The sequence below is a fragment of the Orbicella faveolata genome, unplaced genomic scaffold (assembly GCF_042242905.1).
Source record: "Orbicella faveolata isolate gen_17 unplaced genomic scaffold, um_ofav_v1 contig_14, whole genome shotgun sequence".
Lineage (NCBI taxonomy): Eukaryota > Metazoa > Cnidaria > Anthozoa > Scleractinia > Merulinidae > Orbicella > Orbicella faveolata.
Window position 1 is genome coordinate 2349044 of NW_028301541.1, and position 21722 is coordinate 2370765.

The 21722-nt window shown below is 39.9% G+C and overlaps 3 protein-coding genes across 10 annotated transcripts in view; 1 reads left to right on the top strand and 2 right to left on the bottom strand.

The window, feature by feature from the left end:
- The window catches only part of LOC110055659 (SWI/SNF-related matrix-associated actin-dependent regulator of chromatin subfamily A member 4-like), a 36794-nt gene extending 25367 nt beyond the window's left edge, over nt 1–11427 (bottom strand). For 4 of the 7 annotated variants that reach the window (XM_089286185.1, XM_089286184.1, XM_089286183.1 and 1 more), the window contains exons 1-8: nt 11294–11425; nt 9823–9917; nt 4171–4711; nt 3263–3575; nt 2351–2477; nt 1488–1594; nt 1106–1346; nt 426–733 (exon numbers count right to left, since the gene is read on the bottom strand). In XM_089286185.1, the coding sequence (XP_089142311.1) occupies nt 426–733; nt 1106–1346; nt 1488–1594; nt 2351–2477; nt 3263–3575; nt 4171–4711; nt 9823–9879 (1694 nt within the window). In that variant the 5' untranslated portion in view covers nt 9880–9917; nt 11294–11425. Of the gene's footprint in view, nt 1–425; nt 734–1105; nt 1347–1487; nt 1595–2350; nt 2478–3262; nt 3576–4170; nt 4712–9822; nt 9918–11293 lie in introns of all 7 variants that reach the window. The other 3 variants (XM_089286181.1, XM_089286180.1, XM_089286182.1) reach the window with 3 other exon arrangements.
- Nucleotides 11428–12046: 619 nt separating this feature from the next.
- On the top strand, nt 12047–13097 carry LOC110055649 (uncharacterized). Its single transcript, XM_020762029.2, has 2 exons — nt 12047–12460; nt 12854–13097. The coding sequence occupies exons 1-2, from the start codon at nt 12127–12129 to the stop codon at nt 12976–12978; spliced, it is 459 nt and encodes a 152-aa protein (XP_020617688.1). The 5' UTR covers nt 12047–12126; the 3' UTR covers nt 12979–13097.
- A 1663-nt stretch (nt 13098–14760) lies between these two features.
- On the bottom strand, nt 14761–20572 carry LOC149113624 (uncharacterized). 2 transcript variants are annotated; one of them, XM_089287261.1, is made up of 2 exons: nt 20268–20572; nt 14761–18122 (listed from the first exon to the last, which is right to left on the bottom strand). In XM_089287261.1, exon 2 carries the CDS (start codon nt 18032–18034, stop codon nt 15353–15355), a length of 2682 nt encoding a protein of 893 aa, XP_089143387.1. In that variant the 5' UTR covers nt 18035–18122; nt 20268–20572; the 3' UTR covers nt 14761–15352. The 2 variants fall into 2 exon arrangements, with proteins under 2 accessions (XP_089143387.1, XP_089143388.1); XM_089287262.1 differs by lacking the exon at nt 20268–20572 and adding an exon at nt 20079–20261.
- Between the last annotated feature and the right edge of the window lie 1150 nt (nt 20573–21722).

Consider the following 21722-nt stretch of genomic DNA (forward strand, 5'->3'; position numbering starts at 1 on the left):
TCGTGACATCGATATAGGTATATTCCCGCGAAAATCGTCTCGGTTGATTGCATACGCGCCATAGGGCTGTCAATCAAGAGGTAAACTTTTACTTCCGGTGAAAACGTAAAACCGCCATTTCTCCGCCAATATTTAGCCTTTTTCAAATTTTTTTTTCAGAAATTAGAGATTATTCTTCGACCACTATTTTGACCCAAAAATCCAAATTTGAAGAAAATTACCGACCCGAAGGTATACTGTAACCTTAACCATACAGGAACAAGAATGGTTAAAGATGAAGAAGATAAACACAGATAACCAAGAACTTGAAAAATCTAGGCTTAACTTTTCATGTTACTCAGCCATGACATAGTTCCATTCAACTTGTACTCAAAAATTGAAGTCATAATTTCTGTGGACATGTTATAATAGTGATATTTCAATACCCTGGATGACTCTCTAGCCAAGTGTCCAGATCGTCAGCAGTTGGAGCATCCTCTCCTTTAAGTACATGTCCAGTCTCCGTGTCTACTACAGGCACATGCCGATCACCTTCCGGCGTTTCATCATCATCAAAGTCAGACTTCCGCCGTTTCCTGTTGTCCTTAATTTGTTTCTTTCTCTGCTCTCTCTTGTGTTGTTGTACCATTTTTGTCAGACTGGCCACATACTCGTCAGTTTGGCCCAGTAAGTACGCCAGACGTTTGTCTTTCTTCTGATCAATCAGTTTTCTGTAGCCCTCTTCATCCTCTGCCTATAGACACAAGCAACAAAATGAACAACTGCAGTAAACTGTTAAGATATAATCTCATTTGCACTGTAGTTGTTTATGGCATTAAGTTAATGAATTTATGTGTGGTTTTGTTCATGAGCTTAAAAGAAATTGAAAAAATGTTTACTCTGAGATAGTAAGCCAAATTTGTATTACTAAACAGACAATAACCACAGCGATATTTATTGCAATGACAAAATCACATATCTAGCTTACGCATTAACAAAGTTCTTACCGGCTCCATAATCAATATTCAGTCAGTTGGCATTGCTATATCATAATTATATGTATGTGGGTCACACGATTTGGAAATTTGTTACAATGCAAGAAAATTCAGAACAGACATAACCATACCATAAGTCTTCTCATTCTCTCTTTCTCAATCCTCTCCTCTTCTTTTTTCTTCTCTCTATCTGTGATAGAATGATAGCTCATCACTGCCCTGTTAAGCTTCACCACCTTTGACTGGATGGAGCGATGGTACTCTCTAAAGTCACGAGCATGCTGTAAGATTGTGTTGAGATACTCCTGATGCTTCTGCCGTCGTTTGCGCTCCTGTTCCATCTTCTGTTGTTTCTCAAGTTTCTCTGTGATCCTGAGGATTACAGAAGGAGAATTTTAAGTTTAAACAAACCAATATATTTGTGGTCTTGAAAATGTACAGTATGCTTATTGTCAGGTCTCCGGTATAAACATGCACTCAATAAATGCACCAAGAAATAAGTTGTAAATGTACCTTGCTTCTCTCAGAGACTGTTTCTTGCTTCGTTTATATGCTTTGGAATTAAGAGCTGTTTCTAGAGTAGTGTCTCTCCTTGTACAAGCTACCACCTCAGCCCGTAGCTAAACAGAAACAATATTAATAAAAGTTAATCACTTAAAGTCATCATTATGGAGAAGCAAATAAGTGCAGTACTTAGGATGTAAGTGATGGTGTGATGGCCTGATGGTTAGGCCTCCGGACCAAGTGGTGCAGTTTTGAGCCCTGGATGGGAACTTGGTGCCTTGTTCTTTGGCAAGACACTTAACTCTCACGGTGCCTCTCTCCTCCCAGGTGTGTACATGTAAATGGGTGCTGGATTTTAATGCTGGGGGTAACCCTGCGATGGACTAGCATTGTATCCAGGGGGAAGTAGAAATACTCCTGGTCACTTCATGCTACAGAAACCAGTGTGCCTCAAGGGCTACTTGGCTCGTATGTAGACTTTACCCATCCTTACTAAGGATGTAACAATGTGATCTTTGTTAGTACTATCTTAAAATATGGTTCAGCAGCCTTGTTTCATTTACATGTATGGTGCTTGGAGAAGAAAATGTAACCTTGGAAGAAGCATACGAAAACCAATCATTCTACTAGATCTTGCGTAGCAGCACCTGCTTACCTTAAGTGACTAGCTTTGTTCTCAACCAACAAGCTGATTAGTCACTTGTAAGCCAAACTAGAGGTACCATGACTGTGTGCAAAACAGTATGATTTGAGCACTGGATTACACCTTTCAACTCTGAACTTGAGCCAAATATTTCCTTTCCAGACCTTTTTATTACCACTGAAGCAGGTACTACATTGTCAAAAACAGAACTATCTGTTTGTAATCAAACCTGTTTCTGGAAGTTTAGTAGTCTGAGAGCTCTTAATTCAATCATGGCCTTCATTCTCAAGTCATCAGGAATACTCCCTGGCAGTCCCTCCAGTTCTCTGATGCGCTGAATAATACGTGCCTGGATTCTGTACCAAAATTGCAGAGAGAATGGTTACAGCAATATTACGTGTACATATACATGTGACCCTTCTAACTGGCATTCACAGGGCTCAAAAAGAGCACTATACAGTCATCCAGGACAAGTAGATATTCTTGCCGGGCAAGTAACTCTTCATTCTTATTTCCTCAATGGGGAAGGGCCCAGACCAGTCACTGGCCAGCTACATCAAGACAAAAGGAAGCTATGACTTGCCCAGAGCAAACAAAATCTGAGATCTGCTTGTCCCAACGGCAAAGTGGAATTCAAGTTTTTTTTCATGCCTCATTCAAACAATATACAGATTGTGCATATACCAAAATTACTAAATCAATATAAGAACTGAAAGGACAAAATACTGGCTAATGAAAGGATCTTTGCAGTTTACAGAGCTATGTAAAAGGGTTTACTGCCTGATCTAGAGAGCATATGTGCATGCATACAAAGTCATGACTTGATCATGGTACTCACTTCATATGTAGTCTCTCATACGTGTCATGTCCTTCATGAAAGGAATCCAGTTTGAACAGAAACTGAAAGGGTTCTTCTTAAAATGCTACGACTGACTAACTTTTAGTTGACCCTATGCCAAAATTTTTTGATGATTTGATGCAAAGACCTTATTTTTAACAATTGCATGTAGGAAAGATTGACTGAGCACAAAAGGCTGACAAATGCTAACACTTGTGATTTAAAAGTAGTGCTAAGCATTGAATACAAATGTTTATTTTCATCAATTGAACTTTTCAGTTACAGACATTGTCTGTTCCTAACCTGTTTTCTCTTTCTTTCAGAATAGTAACAGGATCCAGTCCAACAGGTTTGGCGACAGGTGCCAGCCGTGGTTTACTAGGCATCTGTATTCCTCCTTGAGTAGTACCTGGTGGCTGTACCTTGCGTTGCTGTTGCTGCTGTTGCTGCTGCTGCTGCTGTTGCTGGGCCAGCGCTTGCCTCTGCTGCTCCTTTAGCTTTTGCTGCTGAGAGGCTGCTGCAATAGCACTGGCAGCTGCACCTTTAGCTGCCTCCCAGGATGCCGCAGTTGATGACTGGCTGGATCCAGCTGTCTGTTTGTTCTGCAACTGCTGGGCTGATTAAAAAAAAAAGGAAAAAAATGTCGTAAATATCCTAATCAAATGTTTATTTAAACAAGTCCAGATGTCCACTGTTAAGTACAAGTAGTTCTTACTAGCTACAACTGAACTACTATTAAGCTGCCACCCTTGGGGAAGTAGGCAGTGGCTGCTTAATAGGACTTTGTCATGAATTAACACAAGGCTTACAAAAATGCCAATGATTATTCAAATACAAACATTCTTTAAGGCAACATTGAATCCCGTGAAGACAATAATAAACATGTGTTTGAATGTTTTTATTGGTGGTTGATTTCTATTTTATACTCTGATCTGTCAATGCCTTTTCTAAAACACGTGTATAAAATTTGGTTGGTCTATTAAGCTGAGTAAGAATAATAAATACTCTAATTAATTGGGACAACCAAAAGGATGCCTGAGCCAGTCAATAGGGGTTTTATTTACAGTATTTGACTGACAACAACTTCAGGATAACTGGCCACTTTACAGGGGCCACTTAATAGTGAGTGACCTCTAAACAGGACTATATATAATGGCCTCAAAAATACCAGGCTTCAAAGGGCGAACAGGAACAACTGTCCAGCAACTTACCAGGAGTCATTCCAGGGACATTATAAGCAGTCTGATTAGGGACAGGTACAGCAGGACTAGCTGCTGAACTACCAGCACTGATGGGAGCCTGACTCTGAGGAGCTGTCTGGTTTCCAGGCTGATTCTGGCTTCTAGAGGGCAACTGGTTTGACTGTGAAGGTGCTCCACTAGGTTTGACAGATGGGGCCTTTCCTTGAATGGCTATGCGTACATGCTCTGGGAGAGGCTGATTACGTGCCAAGAGCTTGTAAGCCATGATCTGTGCCCTGAGTTGTAGCAACTGCGGGGAAGAAAATCCATGCACCTTTGGTGGGCCAGGCGACATCATACTTGGAGCAGGAGAACTTCTTGTCTGCATGTCTCCCATTCCTGTACCTGGCGGCATACTTCCCATGCCCATGGACATGGAAGGAGGAGGAAGTGGAAGACCATGACTGACATCTGACATGTCGGCACTTGGAGGTTTTGCTCTCATTAATGACAACAACTGTGCATATCGAGGATCTGACTCCATGCCTCTTTCCTGCATAGTCTGCAAGGCCTGAAAAAGAGAATTTTTTTCAATACATCATTAAGTTTAAGAAGGTGATAGTGCACTTGTAAGGGCATCATGTTTATACAATCCTAGAAGTTACTTTTATAGTCCGATCAAAACCTGTTAATGAAATATTACCAGGACCAAAGGAAAGCCTATATCAATATCAAATGACTGGTTAACCGCGCAGCCATGGGCTGAGTGCGGTTCATGTTCTACCCTTGGTTTATTTTTTTTTATTTTTTTGTCGGAGACCAGACGCAGATCTCCACTCGGCCAACTTTGAATTACGCAATCTGTAATGTTTACTCGCCAAACCTTGTTTTTTCAGGGTCAACAGAAATCTCAGATTACAAAATCACGCCGAACCTACACGTTGCAAAAAATCTCCTCAAAACCCTGACATCGAAGCGATATATCACTTTAGCGTTAATAGCTACCACACATTGGCAGAAGGTAAATCTATTCCTTAAAAATCCAGCTTTATCATGCTAAAATTTCAGCGAAATCGAACAAAACCAGAATTAATTAGAATTTTTTTTGTGACCTCACTCCCCAGACTTGACCTAACAAAGGGAGCAACAGTCGCACATAGCAACCGAAAAACACGAACATAACAAAGCCGACGTTTCGGCCAAAAAACTCCAGAATTATTGCCTGAGAGCTTAAACTTGAATGGGAACATCTTTTTCGAACTTCTTTCAACTCATTTAGACGAAAGAATGGCCTCGGCGGGCTACAAAAATGACCAAGAGAAAAAACAGAACAAGACAGCAGAACAAACCGATAATATTTCACCGCATGGCTTTCGGCACGAAAACGAAAATACAGCTTACTTCCAGATAAATTGAGCCTTAGAAGCCACCAACTGGTCCCATATTACTTTCTGCATCCTTACAAATGTCCTGACTTCCATCTCCGAAAGATTTTGCCCCAATTTTGAGCAAATAAAACATTTCGCCGACAGCAACCACCATTATGGTGGCTTGCATGCTAAATTAGCTAACTTGACAAAATTCTCCCGAGGGGGGAGGATGTGACGAAAAGAGCTGAAAAATGGCCTGTAATTGGCTAATGATGAGATCTTCCCACTGTCCAAATTTGGTGAGAATCGAAAGTAATGCCAATTTTCTGTCACGTTTTCAATCTGTAGCCACAGGAGTGACCAAAATCAATACATCGGTCGGGATAGAGTTTCATTATTAAATTACATGACTTGTGTGACTACTTTGCTAGCCCTTTACTCGTGGAAAACACCAATCAAATTTAATCATGTCTTTAAAGAAAGAAAGCTGTTGTTAATAGTGTTATTATCGTGTGGCTCATATCGTTCATGACCATACATATCCCGAAGAAAGTTCTAGATTAGGACCATTATGTCATTGGAGATTTGTCAACGGCTACCACTGATGGTGCAATAATACAGTTTGTGTTGATCAAGTGATGTGATGTCTACAGTAAGAAAAGAATCATCACTGACTGCTTTGAAATGTGCACTACATTCCGACAGTAGTGCTAAGCAAACAGTTAAATTTTAAAAGCGCGGTTATAAGATCTAAAAGATCTTCTTGTTGTCCATAAAGTAGGATGGAGTGTACAATAAAACAACCAAATTCACCTTTTAAAAACCTAAATGGTCATTTCCATATTGCAGGTTCACCTTTTGGGCAGAACCTCTGAGTATAATCCATAACATTGAGTACCCTTCCTTCCAGGAAGACAATAAGGCATGAGGTCAAAACCCATACTGCACCAATACTATGCACTTACACAGGCAAAAAATAATTCAAAACTGCTCCTTTCCCAAGGCATTTGTATTATCCATGTTCAAACAACCAGTTTCTCAGGTATGCAAAATGTCTCGTTATACCTCCCAACTCAAATAAATTTTCTGATCGGAGGAGAATGTGTTACATGTTGTGGGTCAAAACTCCCTAGGGCAAACAAAACTCACTAACTCCCTAGGGACACAACAACTTGAACTTTCGACTCGCATGTGATCAGGTCGTGCTCCTTGAAACTACGACAAATTTGTGAGCAAGCCGACCTCAAGCAAACGATTTCTTCATAGTTTTTTTCCATTTTTGAGTCGGGAGGTATAACAAAACACTTGAAGAAGCTAGTCATAAAAGAGGATAAGTGACGATTTTGGTTGCTTTTCTTTTTTTTGCTCCAAATTAGCTGAATTTTTGCATGTGGTCTTCAATGTAATAGAAAAACGTGTCCCTGTATTTTTGCTGCTGGTTTTTGCTTCGTTTTATAAAGACGCCGCTAGGAAAACCGAGTGGTTTTTTGCGTACGCAATATCCCGAAAACGAAGCAAAGTTTAGCAGAAAAACTACGGGACATTGCTAAACATACCTAAACAAAACTGCATGCGAAATTTGGAGCATTTTCGACAAAGTTCACTTTTGATTAAAATACCTAACGCCCTTTTCCCACCGAGGCTGCAAATAAACGAAGCTGGGCCTTTGTCATGATAAACAGAGCTGATCCTTTACTATAATAGCCAAGCCAAGCCTTTGGTATAAGTCGAAGTCTCGCCTCAGTTTATCATAACAAAGGCTCGGCCCGCCGCGACCGCAAGGACTTTGATTTCACTTAGAAAGCAGCAAAATGTTAATTTCACACAACGTATAAGCTCAAAAATGTTAATTTTAGGTCAAAAAAGGTTTAAATGTTGATTTCACGTTAATGCGTGACAGCAAGGATGTTGGTTTCACTTAGAAACCAGCAAAATGTCAATTTCACGCAACGCATAAGCTCAATGATGTTGATTTCAGGTCTAAATAGGTTAAAATGTTGATTTCATGTTAACACGTGATGGCAAGGATGTTGGTTTCACTTAGAAACCAGCAAAATGGTAATTTCACGCAGCGCATAAGTTCAATGATGTTGATTTCAGGTCTAAATAGGTTAAAATGTTGATTTCACGTTAACGCTTGACGGCAAGGATGTTAATTTCACTTAGAAAACAGCAAAATGGTAATTTCACGCAGCGCATAAGCTCAATGATGTTGATTTCAGGTCTAAATAGGTTAAAATGTTGATTTCATGTTAACACGTGACGGCAAGGATGTTGGTTTCACTTAGAAACCAGCAAAATGGTAATTTCACGCAGCGCATAAGCTCAATGATGTTGATTTCAGGTCTAAATAGGTTAAAATGTTGATTTCACGTTAATGCTTGACAGCAAGGATGTTAATTTCACTTAGAAAACAGCAAAATGGTAATTTCACGCAGCGCATAAGCTCAATGATGTTGATTTCAGGTCTAAATAGGTTAAAATGTTGATTTCACGTCAACGCGTGATGGCAAGGATGTTGGTTTCACTTAGAAACCAGCAAAATGTCAATTTCACGCAGCGCATAAGCTCAATGATGTTGATTCTAGGTCTAAATAGGTTAAAATGTTGATTTCACGTTAACGCTTGACGGCGAGGAAGTTAATTTCACTTAGAAAACAGCAAAATGGTAATTTCACGCAGCACATAAGCTCAATGATGTTGATTTCAAGTCTAAATAGGTTAAAATGTTGATTTGATGCTAACGCGTGACAGCAAGGATGTTGGTTTCACTTAGAAAACAGCAAAATGGTAGGAGCCCATGATGGGCTCCTGAAAATGGTAATTTCATGCAACGTGTAAGCTCAAAAATGTTGATTTCAGGTCAAAAAAGGTGTAAATTAAAATAAAATAAAACAAATAAATATTTCAATAAGCACTTTTCCAAATACGGCAACATCTTAAATGGCTAAAAAATCACGAGATAAAACATAGTTTTCGACAAACGCGATCGTAGCTTTATGTCACGCACCGCCATAACTTCCAAGTTCAAAATGCGCTGGTACCTCTTATGCCTGATGAGGATAACAACTTTGGTGGCTGTTTAGTTTTGGATTTAAGAATTTGATGACTCCATGTGAAAACGCTCTATAAATAGGGCCGACAGATTAACAGATTAACCCTTCTGCGCAATGTACGGGTCTCCATACATCTGCATGTCCCCTGATCCCAGAAGCTCAAAACACTACAAATCATGCCGATTTGAAATAAAATCAACGCAAACTAGATCACAGATCTGTTACAATCGATCACCACTTGCTGGCCATTATTATGTTTAAATCTAGTTACCAGTTCGAGAAACGTCCGCAGAACGTAATCGCAATGCATGCCAGGAAGGGTCTTTACACCTCGTGCGCAGGAAAACATCGCGGTCGATACAAGACAAATTTTATAAGTCTAAAACCAGTTCTCGCTTTCCAAACTTTGACGCTAGCAACGCTTGGCAAATGGGCCACAACTCACCAGAGGGTATTTTTCTTGGGCAAGAACTGCTCTTGGACTTTGCTACCTGGCTCGACCTGACTTCGAACGCCGATAACACAATTACGGTATATCAGCTGCCTTCGAAGTTTCAGAACACATTTTGATTCTTTAAAACGTGCTGATGACTTACGGGTTTATCGAGGCTTTATGATGCCTCTCAACCACCAGGCAGGCATACAAGGTACTTTAAAACAATGCTTAAGATATTAGTTGACAGAGCTCTAATGCGGCACATCTCTTTTTTGTTTGATGGCATTTCGTTTGACGCTCGATCGATTCACGTGTTGTGTTCACGTCACAATAGCCGATGTAAACAACCTGTTCCCAGATTTCCGCTCTATATGCTGTGGGATTTGGTTTTGACTTCATACACTATAAACAGTCTGCCTGTTTGCTGTTCAACAAATAAACTCCTAAAGACATGGCTAGGAAAAGCCAAGTTTTTTGCCTACGTTTTAACTCGAAAACAAAGCAAAAATCAGCGACAAAAATACAGAACCACGTTTTTCTATTATATTGAAGACCACATGCAAAAATTCAGCTAATTTGGAGCAAAAAAAAAGAAAAGCAACCAAAATCGTCACTTATCCCCTTTTATGACTAGCTTCTTCACTTAATGACTGGTTCTGCGGGAAACAGCGAGTTTTGTGTCCCCTCAACCTCAATGTTCCCCTTGGCTGTCCTCTCGGCTTTCGCCTCGGGGAACATTGAAGGTCTCAAAGAAACAAAACTCACTGTTTCCCTTGGGGCCAGTCATTAAGTGCTTATTGCTATCTGGATTTCTACTCACCTTTTCCAGCCTTTGCAAGTTCTCTGGTGTATACTGGAAACCTGACATGGAGGCCATCTTCCTGGAAAAGGCTTTCTAACAGTCTTTAATTTCTACTGAAGGTAAAACAAAAACAAAAACATTGAAAAATGCATGCATGTGATTGAATTAAAGACAACTGTAGTAATATTATTGCACCATGTGGTAAAGATATTGGTGAAATCAGCCCCTGTTACTGATGAGCCAATCGGAAAAACCTTGGTTTGTGAAAACAATGAGTCTTGTTAAAAATCAGTTAACAAATTTGAATAAAAAACAGTGTTTATAAACAGACTTCCTCTATATTGTGGAATGCATTTGAAAGATTCTTTTTCAAGGAAGAAAGACATGTTTTAATACCAGAAAGGACGAGTATTACATGTACTGTTACAACAGTTTCGATAATTTGACACTGATTAAATCTCCCAGTATTAAATCAGAGAAATAACTCGAAAATAACACCCAACTGAGATACAACATCCAAAGGTTGAAAATAATGGCTGTAGTGGTTTAAGCTTAAAATAATATTTTGCAAGATTTTATGTTCATGTAAGAACTGCAGTCACATTTTAAGTCTACCACATGAAGAAATACCTTTTTTTATCACACAGAACTTCTTACTAATGCTGTGTGTAATTGAATTTTATTGGTTTGTCCGCCAGATTTCTGATTAGCCTATGCCATTTGAATGATCCTGATTCACTCCCCATTTAAATGGTAATACTACCTTTTGCATCTATCCATGAAGCGTGACAAATTTAGCATGTAGTTTTACTTTTCAAACCTTGAAGGTTTTGTCTGTTACATGTCACCTTTGACCAATGAAATGTTCACATTTGTGTCATGAAATTTATAACATTTGTGGCACCATTCAAACATGTTGACATAACCATCAATGTTTCATTGGTCAAAAGTTACACAACGGGCAAAACTTTCAATGTCTGAAAAGTAAAACTAAGCACAAAATAATTTGTCACCCTTCATGGATGAACAAAAATGGTAGTAACTTTGTATTTCTTTGTTTCTAATGTATTACTTTGTCTATGTTATTGTTCATTTCTAATCTGCACCCTCTGCAAAGCTCAGTTGAGTTACTGTCTTGTCTTGACAGATCGATTAACAGATCCGACAACTGTTTACGCGTGACTGCTAACGTGAGAAACAGCTGAAAGGGAAGTTACGATAAACAAGGGTTGCCGGTTGTGTCCTGGTGTACCGGTACACTGAGGTAATAAACATTGCACCGACTTTCTTTACGAGCCTTTGTTTAGCTGCTGAATATTGTTGGGTCTTTTTTCACGGTTCTTGTGAACCGGAACACGAGGACAGAACCAGAAGAAGAAATTACAGACCGGAGCGAAAGCGGCCGCTCCACAACAAACAAAAGATCGAAATATTACTAACTGTAAAGCCTTAAAGATAATCGAAGAAAAGTAAAAAAATGCGCACAAACCTAAAGAGAAACTGTTTCCAAGAGTGAAATGGTCGTTACCTGAAAAACAGAGGGACAAAATATGTCAGAAATACTTCCCAATGACCATCACATATCCGCCATGATGCATTGTCCGCAAAGCGCATGTGCAACAATACGTGGCCTCGTCTTGAGGACGAGAATAATGTCCTCCTGGCAGAGTTATGGGATCAAACGACTGTTGACAAGTTTCTGTGATGGTCTTTATAAAGAAAATCATTTCGAGCGTTTATATATTCCCTCGCTTCTACGCATGGAGCTTTTTAACTCCGTAGCGTGGAATGATTCTTCCACGGAAATAAACGAATTTTTCAGACGTTTGCGACAGATAGCTCTTTCTTTGACACACACTCGAGGTGGTCGGGGGGAGACGAAGCCACCCCGGCCAGCAGCAAAAGTTTTTCAAAAGTGGCGTAAACTTTCCTGAAAAGTTTCGTCGATTTTACTGCGCGGTTTCCTTCATCTTACCACACACCGCCTCTGAGATTTCTTATTCAACCCGTGCTTCATGAATCAAATGCAATTCAAACTTGAACTTAGTTTTGACAATTTTAAGTGACAACTTTTAGCTGAAAGAAAGGGAGGGGGGATCACAGCACTGTCACAGAAGTTTATTTTCATACGTCAACTCATTGACCAATAAGTAAAGAGTTTATTTAAAACTGTGCGGGTTGCTCTGAGGAAGAAATGAAGGTACAAGCAACATGTTATGAATTTTTAACTATAATTTTTATTTTCTTCGAAAATTCATTCTCACCGAAAGCGGCTTTAAAGTCGTGTACTTCAAGATTAGGCTCGAGCAGACTGTGAGAGAGATGATTTATTTTATAAGTTTTTCAGCTTTGGTGATCTTTTCGTTGCCACAATCACGTGGGCAAGATTTTACTCTCACCCGGGAAAATGTGAACGCACTTCAAAAACTTGAGGAGCGGTTACTGCCCGCGCTAGATGAATTCATTACCAACAAAGAGGAGAATTTGAAAGAACTCGAAAGGATGATCAGTCAAACGGAAACTGTTAAGACACTGTCTAGTGAAAGTATTGAAAGTTACCTAGGGACACCGTTAAATCAATACTTCACTATCAAGAGGTTTATCGACGATTGGGGAACTCTTACAGAACTTATGGACTCGGATAGTTCCAACAAAAGTGAGTTCGTTAGCGTTTTCAGAAATACTTGTAACGCCCGAAAAAACTATCACAAGTTGTTTAACGCAGGTTTTACCTGAATTTAAGTGACATTTTAGGAAGTTTAAAGAGGAATTAAAGCGAAAAAAAAAGGTTATGGAACACTGGCTGAGCAAAATTTCGAGTTTTTTTAAGATTAATTTCGGAAGATTCAACCGTTGTGTTGCATCGGTGAGAAATTGCAAGCCCCTTTGCAGCGCAAAGATTGCAGAGCTTTATAATGATAAGCTTGCAAACCATAGAAAACGCATTCGTGAGAAAAGTTTAGAAGCCTGATCTGATTGGTCGAGAAAATACTCCTTCTCCACCCAACCCAGGATGGACGATGCTCACTGTTTTGCTTTGATATTCCAGATCTACTCTCCCAAATAAGGAAAGAGGAGAATGTGCTCCCAGGCCAGGCCGAGCTCAACAATGCATTATGGGACCTGGAGAAATCAAGTGGCATTGATCCAGAGGGTTATCGGGTATTTTTATGACGAACAATGTAACATTGATTGACTCCTTTTGTAGCCTTTTTTGTTGTAAAAAAAATCCAAGCAAACAAAACTAAACACACAAAAGAATTACCCAATAAATTAAAAGCAGCGTTTTATGATCTTTTTCTGTTAATTGTCCGATGTTATCGATAGAAGTTGTGGACCCGTCGTAAAACCAGCGTCAAAGTAATCACATGCAAAAATTTAGCCAATCAAAACAGGTTCAAATTAGAGTGCTCTGAGCCAATCGGCGCTCGTAATATTAAAACGCTGAGAAAAAAACGTGACCTAGACATGCGGCTGCTGCCAAGCGCGGGAACAGTGGCGTCACCAAGTTTCCAACTGGTTTTGGTTTTGCACCTTACTGGCAATTTAGCTGAACAGATTTCTTGAGTAATTTCAACCAGAAGCCTTTTGGCTTCTACAGGCTCAGTAAATGTAGCATTACTCTACAGCAATCTACTGAACAGGACTGAGATAATCAAAGACCCATGATATAGGTACCGAGGGCGGGAAAGGTTAGTGAGCCAAATCAGTGTACAACGTGTTTGACTGAAAAGACATCTTTGCACTGATTTGCACGCGAATTATGAAGGACATCCCCACCCAAAAGTCCGAGCAGTACTCCTCAGGGGTGAGCCGTGACTTTTTCATTTTTGATTCCATAATTTATAAAATTCTTAAACGTTTTCTAAACTCCCTGATCTGATCTTGTAGTCTGCTGAACAGACGAGGTCGTGGCTGCAGCTTCCCTCTCCCCACCCCTAGTCCCGTTGGGGTCACGTATTGGGGTGTTTCTTCCAGTAGGAAACTAGACTACGAGTAGTCCCTCCTTCGCTTAGTCCGTCGAGCGAGACCGTAACTAAACCGCGAGGAAAACATGGCCCTACTTTCGCGCGCTGCTTCTTGACCCCAGGATTTCTCGTGGTTTTCTTTCGCGTCACACACGACGGACTAAGCGAAAGAGGGACTACTCGTAATCTAGTAAGAAACACAACCTGTGATCAAGCCAATTTCCCCGTGCTTCTACATTCTCCTTATGTGGGTTGCGCCAGAGCGTGTTAAACGTCACCTGATAACTGGTTGAAGACTCGTTACTTCCACATCTCGCTCCCAGAGGCGGGAAGAAAAGAGAGCCTGGGAGCGAGAAATGACCTCCATTTGCGTACACATTTGAGCAAGTCCTCATTAATTCTCCAAAGACAATTTATGGAGGAAAATCAGTCTTCAAAAGAACCTGCCCAGAAGTAAATCAAGAATCACAGGTAGCAGCAACCTACAGGATATGTAAAAGACGGCAGTAACCACTCGTTTAGCCCTCAAGTCGATTAGCCCCCTAATCGTTCAGCCCCAACATTGTCTATGTCTCGTTCGTTAGTGTGAATGGTGGCTAATCGACTCCTGGTTGGCTTGGAGCTAATAAAATTCTGCTTGGGAGCTAAACGGCTAGGCGCTAATCGACTTGAGGGCTGAACGACTTTCTTTCGAGGCGGCACTTCTAGGTACACCACACATCCAAAGAAAAAACATTCCTCTAGCGCGCTTAGACCATGGTTTGGTCTCTGCCTTAATGGCCCTAACCACTTAAAACTATAAGAAAATCTTCAAGAGTGGCGTCAGTGGTGGCGCAAGATCATTCAGAACAGTGCCCGGTCCAATACTTAGAAAATACAGGACTGGCAGTGAAACAATCTGACCGGTTGATTGGCACCTGATTTAACTAACAGTCATGTAATAACGATCAGTATGCCACATGTTTCCAACATCGAAATGATGTCTTCATGATTTTATCACAGTTTTTAATCGTTTTAAAAATGTCTAATACGAGATAAGATACTATCCGACATTTTTCCTCAAAAGTCTTGACATTGAACCACTACTTTGTTCTCTTGCATGGTCAAACCAAATCAAAAGACTACAACAAGAAATCTGTAGGTTTGCAAATAGCAGGACATACGTGAGTAAGCAGAGCTGGGTAATAATTACAGACAATCTCTACAAATCTCCATAGGTTCAGGAAAAAAAAATACTAATACTGTATCGTGACAAATTCGTGAAATCCATAAAACTGCAAGTTTTAAACCTTCATTGAAGACATTCTGGCATTGTGTAGTTTCAAAAGATATCCATACCATCTCGGGGGGGGGGGGGTTAATTTGAAATATTTCCAGGGGGTCCTCAGAAGCAGTAGCGTTTTGAGGAGAGTATGAACCAAAACTGGAATTTCAAGAAGGATTTGAGGGGGGAGGGATAAAACCAAAAAAACCTCCTTGAGAGGGGTATAGATATTTCTGGAACAATACATTCTGGGTTCAGTGCAAGTTCTCTAACATTGCAACTTTTTCATGTGTATTTGTCACAATGCCTTAATTTATTATGTTGTTAGGCAGTCTAGAAGCATTGAGCAAAAGATGATAATTTTTGCTGTTAGGTCATGGGTGTCTCTCTGGATCTCCTCAGGATCATTGTGATAAATCATCAAATCCTCATAGTTCAAAATGTTTTGACTGGGGAGAAAGTACACAGGCAGCATTTCTTCCTCACCAGCTAACTGCTGAAGTTTGCGGAAAATTTTGATTGTCAGATTCACAGTGAATTTTGTTAAATCTCTTCCAGATAACAACTTTTCTTGACATTCTGTCATGAGACTTGATTCTTCACTCAAGATATGTAACAGACAGTTTTTCAACATGTAACTCTTGATCACTGAAGATGAATGGACAACATGATCTTCAGTTGTGAGACCATCACCGCTGAATGTGACAACTGGGCTCACTTCATCGCTGATCAGGACTTTTGCAAGCACATAGGCATCCTTCACTACCTGCGGTAAGTTCATCATCAGATTCTTCTCAGCAGGAAGACAAGATATTCTGAAATTAAACTCAGAATCTTCTTCAGGTCCTCTTTCTTCTTGTGAAAGGGCCAACAACAAGCATCCTTCATCTTTGACTGTTTTTGTCATCAGATGCATTGTTGTTGTGTCGATATACCTTGGCCACCAACTCTGAGGGTATATCGCTGGTACCATATCAACACTGATATGCAGCTGTTTGTGATGACAGGACATCCAGGCAACCTGCACTGAAAATGCTGGTCTCTCAATGTCCTCAGAGCCATCACTGATCCCATTCAAAACAAAATTGCTGTTTTTCCAAGTTGCTTCTTCTCGCATGATTGTGCTCAAGAGCTGATTGAAAACAACACGCAAATTTTGTGTTATGATGAAGCCTGTATCATCAATGAAATGGGAAAATTCTCTGGGTGGTGGTTTGGTTTTACACCTTGCCCTTACCAGGCCACTGGTCTTGGAGGTCTCCTCTTCCACTATATCGCATGCATTGGCAAACTTGGTCAAACAGAATACAAAATCAAACTCATTAGGATTTCCAGTCTTAGTGCCTTCAGCCACACTGCCAGAAGGGAGCAATGAAGCAGTCAAAACCTCTTCAATCTCTCCCATTCTCCGTGCAACAGTTTCCATTAGACTTGTCATGTCTTTACGGATTCTGTCATTGTCTTCATGATGCATGGACAACAGAATGTTCTGCTCTTTAAGCATCTCCTCACAAACGCTAATAATATCTCTGTTTGGCTTCAACTTTTTCTTTGCAGTTGTACTACATGTTTCCTCTGGATGTCTCAGTTCATGTACATCACACCACAAGAGGTCATGTGCATTAGTTACAATGGCAGCTGGAGTTTCTGCATTCTCTACACCTTGTAAAACTTGCAAAGCATCCTTGCATTTGTGAATCTTTGCAACATCTTGTGCAGTGTGCCCCTCCTCATCCTGTAGACAGGGATCTGCATTCTGATCTAACAAGAGTTTGATTAAATCACCATTATTACTATATGCTGCATGATGTAGAGGACTGGAACCAAATCTGTCCTGCTGGTTAACATTCCCACCCTTGTGAATAAGATATTCCACGCAGTCAAGGTCTGAGACAAGAAGATTCTGGCAAAGAACAGTTCGTCCAAAGTTGTCCACAGTTTGTAGGTCTATGCCATGCTCTAGTAGTAAAGAAACAGTTTCAATGCTTCTGGCTCTGTATACTGTGCTTCGACCATAAATATCATGCGAGTTTATACATGCTCCATGATGAATCAGTGCCAGTGCATAGTCAGGGTTGTTTAGCAAACATGCCATCATAAGTGGAGTTACCCCAATATTGTCCCCAACTGTCACGTCTGCCCCTAAAGACAAAAGCCGCTTGAAAATTTTGTCTTCTTCAAATGGATTGGCCATGTACATGCAGAGCGGGGTAAGACCTTCCATATTTCTCATATTCAATAGCAAAGGAAAAATGGACTCTGGAACAAATTTCCCCCAGAGAAGATCCTCTAGCAATTGCACAGCATTTTCTTCACACAGTGACTTGTTGAAAAGAAAATGTAGAAAATTATCTCCAGTCTGACTTTTGACTTCAAAATCAATGTTCTTGCAGGAAGAAAGTAACAGTGCTGTCAGTTCAACAGAGTAAAAATCATGCACAGTTGCCAAATGAAGGGCAGTCAAGCCCCGGTTGTCCTGCAAATTTGGGTCCGCACCAGCATGCAAAAGCAATTTTATTATACTCTGAAGATCATCCAGTCCAGTCTCAATATCACAGATTGTCATGACATGATGCAGAGCTGAGGAACCTTGATAGTCTCTGGCATTTATTTGCACACCTGGTGTTTGAAGAAGCTGCTTCACTCTGTCCACTGCCCCAGAATTGACTGAGTAATGAAGTGGTGTTCTCTTAAATACATCACATATGTCTATCTTCCCACCTGATGTTAAGAGAAGGTCAAATATTTCATAACTTATGTCGCCACCAGTGCAATTGAAAATTGGTGACTGACCATCACTGTCACACCAATTAACATCTGCATTGTGGTCTACCAATAGTTTGCACATTTGGAGATCATTGTTTTCCACTCCTAAATGTAAAGGTGAAATGATGTTGTTTGTTTTATCATCTGGAGGATAACCCCGTTGCAGGAGACGCATGGCCTCAACATGGCTTTTAAAATGTACTGCACACAATAAGGGGTCAGCCCAAGGCATCTTTGATGAAAGCAGTGATGTAAGCAGTACTATTGCAACTGGCCTTTGCTAGATCCTATGCACTGCATATAATTATACACTGCAGAATCTGGAAAATAAAAGGAAAGAAAGAAATTAAAACTGATGAAGATCCTGTAAGGATCTACTTAACAAAAATTCAGAAATCAATTTACAAATGACATAGGAGTATTGGTGGAAAGGGGAAAGGGGAAAGGGCATGATTTATGGACACTGCTATACCCTGTGATTAAGACACCCTTTTTCTATTGAATTAAAACATGTCACATGAAATGGCATCACTGCCCCATAACTGCTTACAGAGGACAATCAAGTTATGTGCCTTTTTATTTCAGTAAGTAATTACAACTGACAATGATGGCAGTCAATTAAAACATGAAATTATTAATATTTCACTTATTATGAAAATTTGTACATAATTCTGTTAATGATTATTTGCATCAGTGAGAAAGCAACAGGCAGATTTCAATGTTTTGCAGGGCCCCACTGAAAACCGCGAAGGCGAGTGGGCTCCCTGGATAAATATTATTATTATTATTGTTATTATTTTAAGTCCTTAAAGTCTTGCCGCTTTTAACTTATGGTGCCAAGTTCAATCCATGAGCCTAGGGCAGTCATAAGTCTGCTGGATTACTTGATGGATAGAGTCCTCCTAAGTATGTGGGCAGTTCCAAGGAGGATGGTCTTCTGTAGCTCTGTTATTCTAATATTGCCTGGGATCTTGCCGATGTAGTTTTCTGTTCCCTTCTTGACAAGTCCGAAAGCTCCAATGATCACAGGGGCAGTTGTTGTTTTCATTCCCCATGTTTTCTCGATTTCAATCTCAAGATCTTTGTACTTTGTGAGTATTATTATTATTATTATCATCATCATCATCATTATTATTATTATTATGTGATAGTTATGATCATAAGACATATGGAAACAATTATTTTGTGATTGTAGCAATCCTTGTCACAACCATCAATGATCATAGCGATAGTTATGATCATATGGTAATGACTCACCAGAGATTGTAATGATTGTTACAGTGAAAAATATACTAGAATGCAATGCATAGCTGTCTGATTGAGGTCCTCTTACATGATTTTTCATTCCACAGCGATTGCAGCATCCAGTCATGTGGAAAATGACGTAGTAAGGATCACTCCACTTTCTCTGGAGCGATTACAACAATCACAGCGATCATAGCGGTCATTACAATCATAAATTATGGAAATCAGCTTCATAAAGAAGTATAGACTGATTTATTACAACAATGTAGAGCAGCTATTCAGTATTGCATTCTTCATTAAACATTTGGTTAGTGACATTCTTGTTGACATTAACAATCAAAAACCAGATGCTTTAAAGAAGAATAAGATGAAGACATTGTCAAAGACATTGTCATAGTTCAAACTACCACATTTTACAACTTTTGTACAGTTTGTATATATTTACTTTTTATTTTTGAAAGATTAAGTGTGTTGAATGTGAATGAGAATAGAAGACAGTGTCTTCATCTTATTCTTCTTGTTATTCCAACACATTCCTGGCCTCAGAGAAACAAAATTCCCGGAGAAGATGCTATCAGTTATGGCGTTTAATTAAGTTTCGCTTCAACCCAGAAGCACTCCTGTATTTTTTAAAATTTTATCTTGTATTTTTAAATTATCACGATGTCTTGTATTTTTAATTATTATATTTTTAGTCCAGGGCCCCTCTGGATATCAGCCTCGTCGCTGAATGGGCCACCCTGGCTAAATAAAGTTTACCTTTACCTTTACCTTCACTCAAGGTCTCGGGGAAATCAAATTTATAAATATAATAAATATAACCCAGGCCTTCAGTACATGTAGTTCAATAACCGGCCCGTCTTATTTATTAATTTACATCACACTGGCTCATTTCACCCCAAAGCTCTGTTCGTAAATGTAAAGTTTACAACTAAAATTCCCAAAGCACCACTGTGAAGCTCAAAGATGAAAACATACCCACATGAAAACAATGTGAGTTCATGCAAATAAATGTGTACATTCTTTCTTACCTAAAATGCACACACAAACAGTAGACATGAATAGAATCATATGTAAAATCACTCAGTTAGATTGTAGAATACAGGGCCACTCATTTGCATCTCACTAAATTTAAATGGTTCCTTTTGTTTCTATATGCTTCGTTCGTAGAAGCGCGGCCCGGTATTGTGAAAAGCTCTACAAATTCCCCTATTTCTCACCTTCCGCATTGTCCGACCAGTCGCTAGGCCACTCGAGCATCGAAAGCAGAACGTGATGCACCGCATGTAAGAAACCATGAAAAGAATAGCCTCCATTTGGCGCGAAAATATTTGTCCGCGGGCATTGATTGTTCCGTGAAGCGAACAGTTCTCCGAGAGCGTAGCTCGAGGAAAACTGTGAGTTTTGAGGAACAGATAATGCCCAAGGACAGATATCCGAGCATATTTCCGCGCCAAATGGAGGCTATTGTGTTTGTGTCCTTCAAATATTTTTCGCAGTACGGGCGGTTTTAAAAATCACAGCTCGGATATTCCCCAGTTTTAGCCGGGGAATATTCAGTCACGTGATGTGTTTAGACCAATCGCTCGCGAGCGATAATATTTGATGGAATTTGTCGGCGGACATTTTCTGTTCGGAGGAGCGAACATTTTGCCGAGAGTGACGCTCGAGAAAAACTGTACGCTTCGCGAAACAGATAATGTCCACGAAGAAATATCTAAGCATATGTTTGTATAGTCAAATGGGGGCGATTGTGTTTATTATCCTCAAATATTTTTCGCAAATGGAAAATTGGGGAACATCACTTGGATATTCCCCAGTTTGAGGTATCAGTCACGTGATGCGTTTTACGAGGGGAAATATTTGATGGATTATTAATATTCGTTATAAAGGAGTTGGTAGCGTCGGGAACCCGCCGTAGCTAATTTAAATGCTACGATTTATCGATATTGACCGGTCCGGATATCCTGTCGGGTAGTAGATAATTGGGAAATAAAATTCAACCCATGTGACTTGCAGAATTGCGATCTGTTGCTCCATCGACTCTAATCCAATATAAGTTGGCGGATTCAAACAAGTCTGTGGCAACCGCGCAAATTTTAGCGCATTGACGTTGGGCTTAAGTTTGTGAATAAAAGGTCACCGACACTCAGGAAGGGCTGGCGCAAACTGGCGCAGCGATTTCACTGTGCAAAACTAATTTATCTAATCACGCTACCGTTTTGTTTTTTAAAATGAGTTGTGTTTAAAAGTTTTGACAAAAAAAAAATCAATGTACAACCCAATTGGTGTCCTGTTAAATCGCTGCCAAGAAAACGGGCCCACAAATAGAAGCGTGTGAGTTTGTTTACATTCAAACTTGAATCGTGAGTAATCACACGAAATCGTGCAGAAGAAGTTATCAAGTCCCGCCAAAGCCTAATTGATGAGTAGCAAGATAAGTCAAGAGTCATCGACTGACCAAAGTTCTCAAACATCACGCTTGCACGCTATGATATCCTCAAGAGTGATCAAAAACTAATCTCTCATTACAATATCAATGCATTTCAAGTAGAAAGGTGTTGAGAATAAAGAAAATCATCAAGTAAGAGATTACTGTCTTTGTGAACACGACTTAAGTCTCCGAATTCTGCAAACAGCAATGAGAAATTTGAAATACTTTGAGCTCTTAACAA

Excerpts from the sequence above, each read along its gene's own strand:
- LOC110055649 (XM_020762029.2), top strand. The coding sequence starts at position 12,127 with ATGATTTATTTTATAAGTTTTTCAGCTTTGGTGATCTTTTCGTTGCCA. Across the intron at positions 12,461-12,853 it reads CTCGGATAGTTCCAACAAAA|ATCTACTCTCCCAAATAAGG; the intron begins GTGAGTTCGTTA and ends TTGATATTCCAG.
- LOC149113624 (XM_089287261.1), bottom strand. The coding sequence starts at position 18,034 with ATGCCTTGGGCTGACCCCTTATTGTGTGCAGTACATTTTAAAAGCCAT.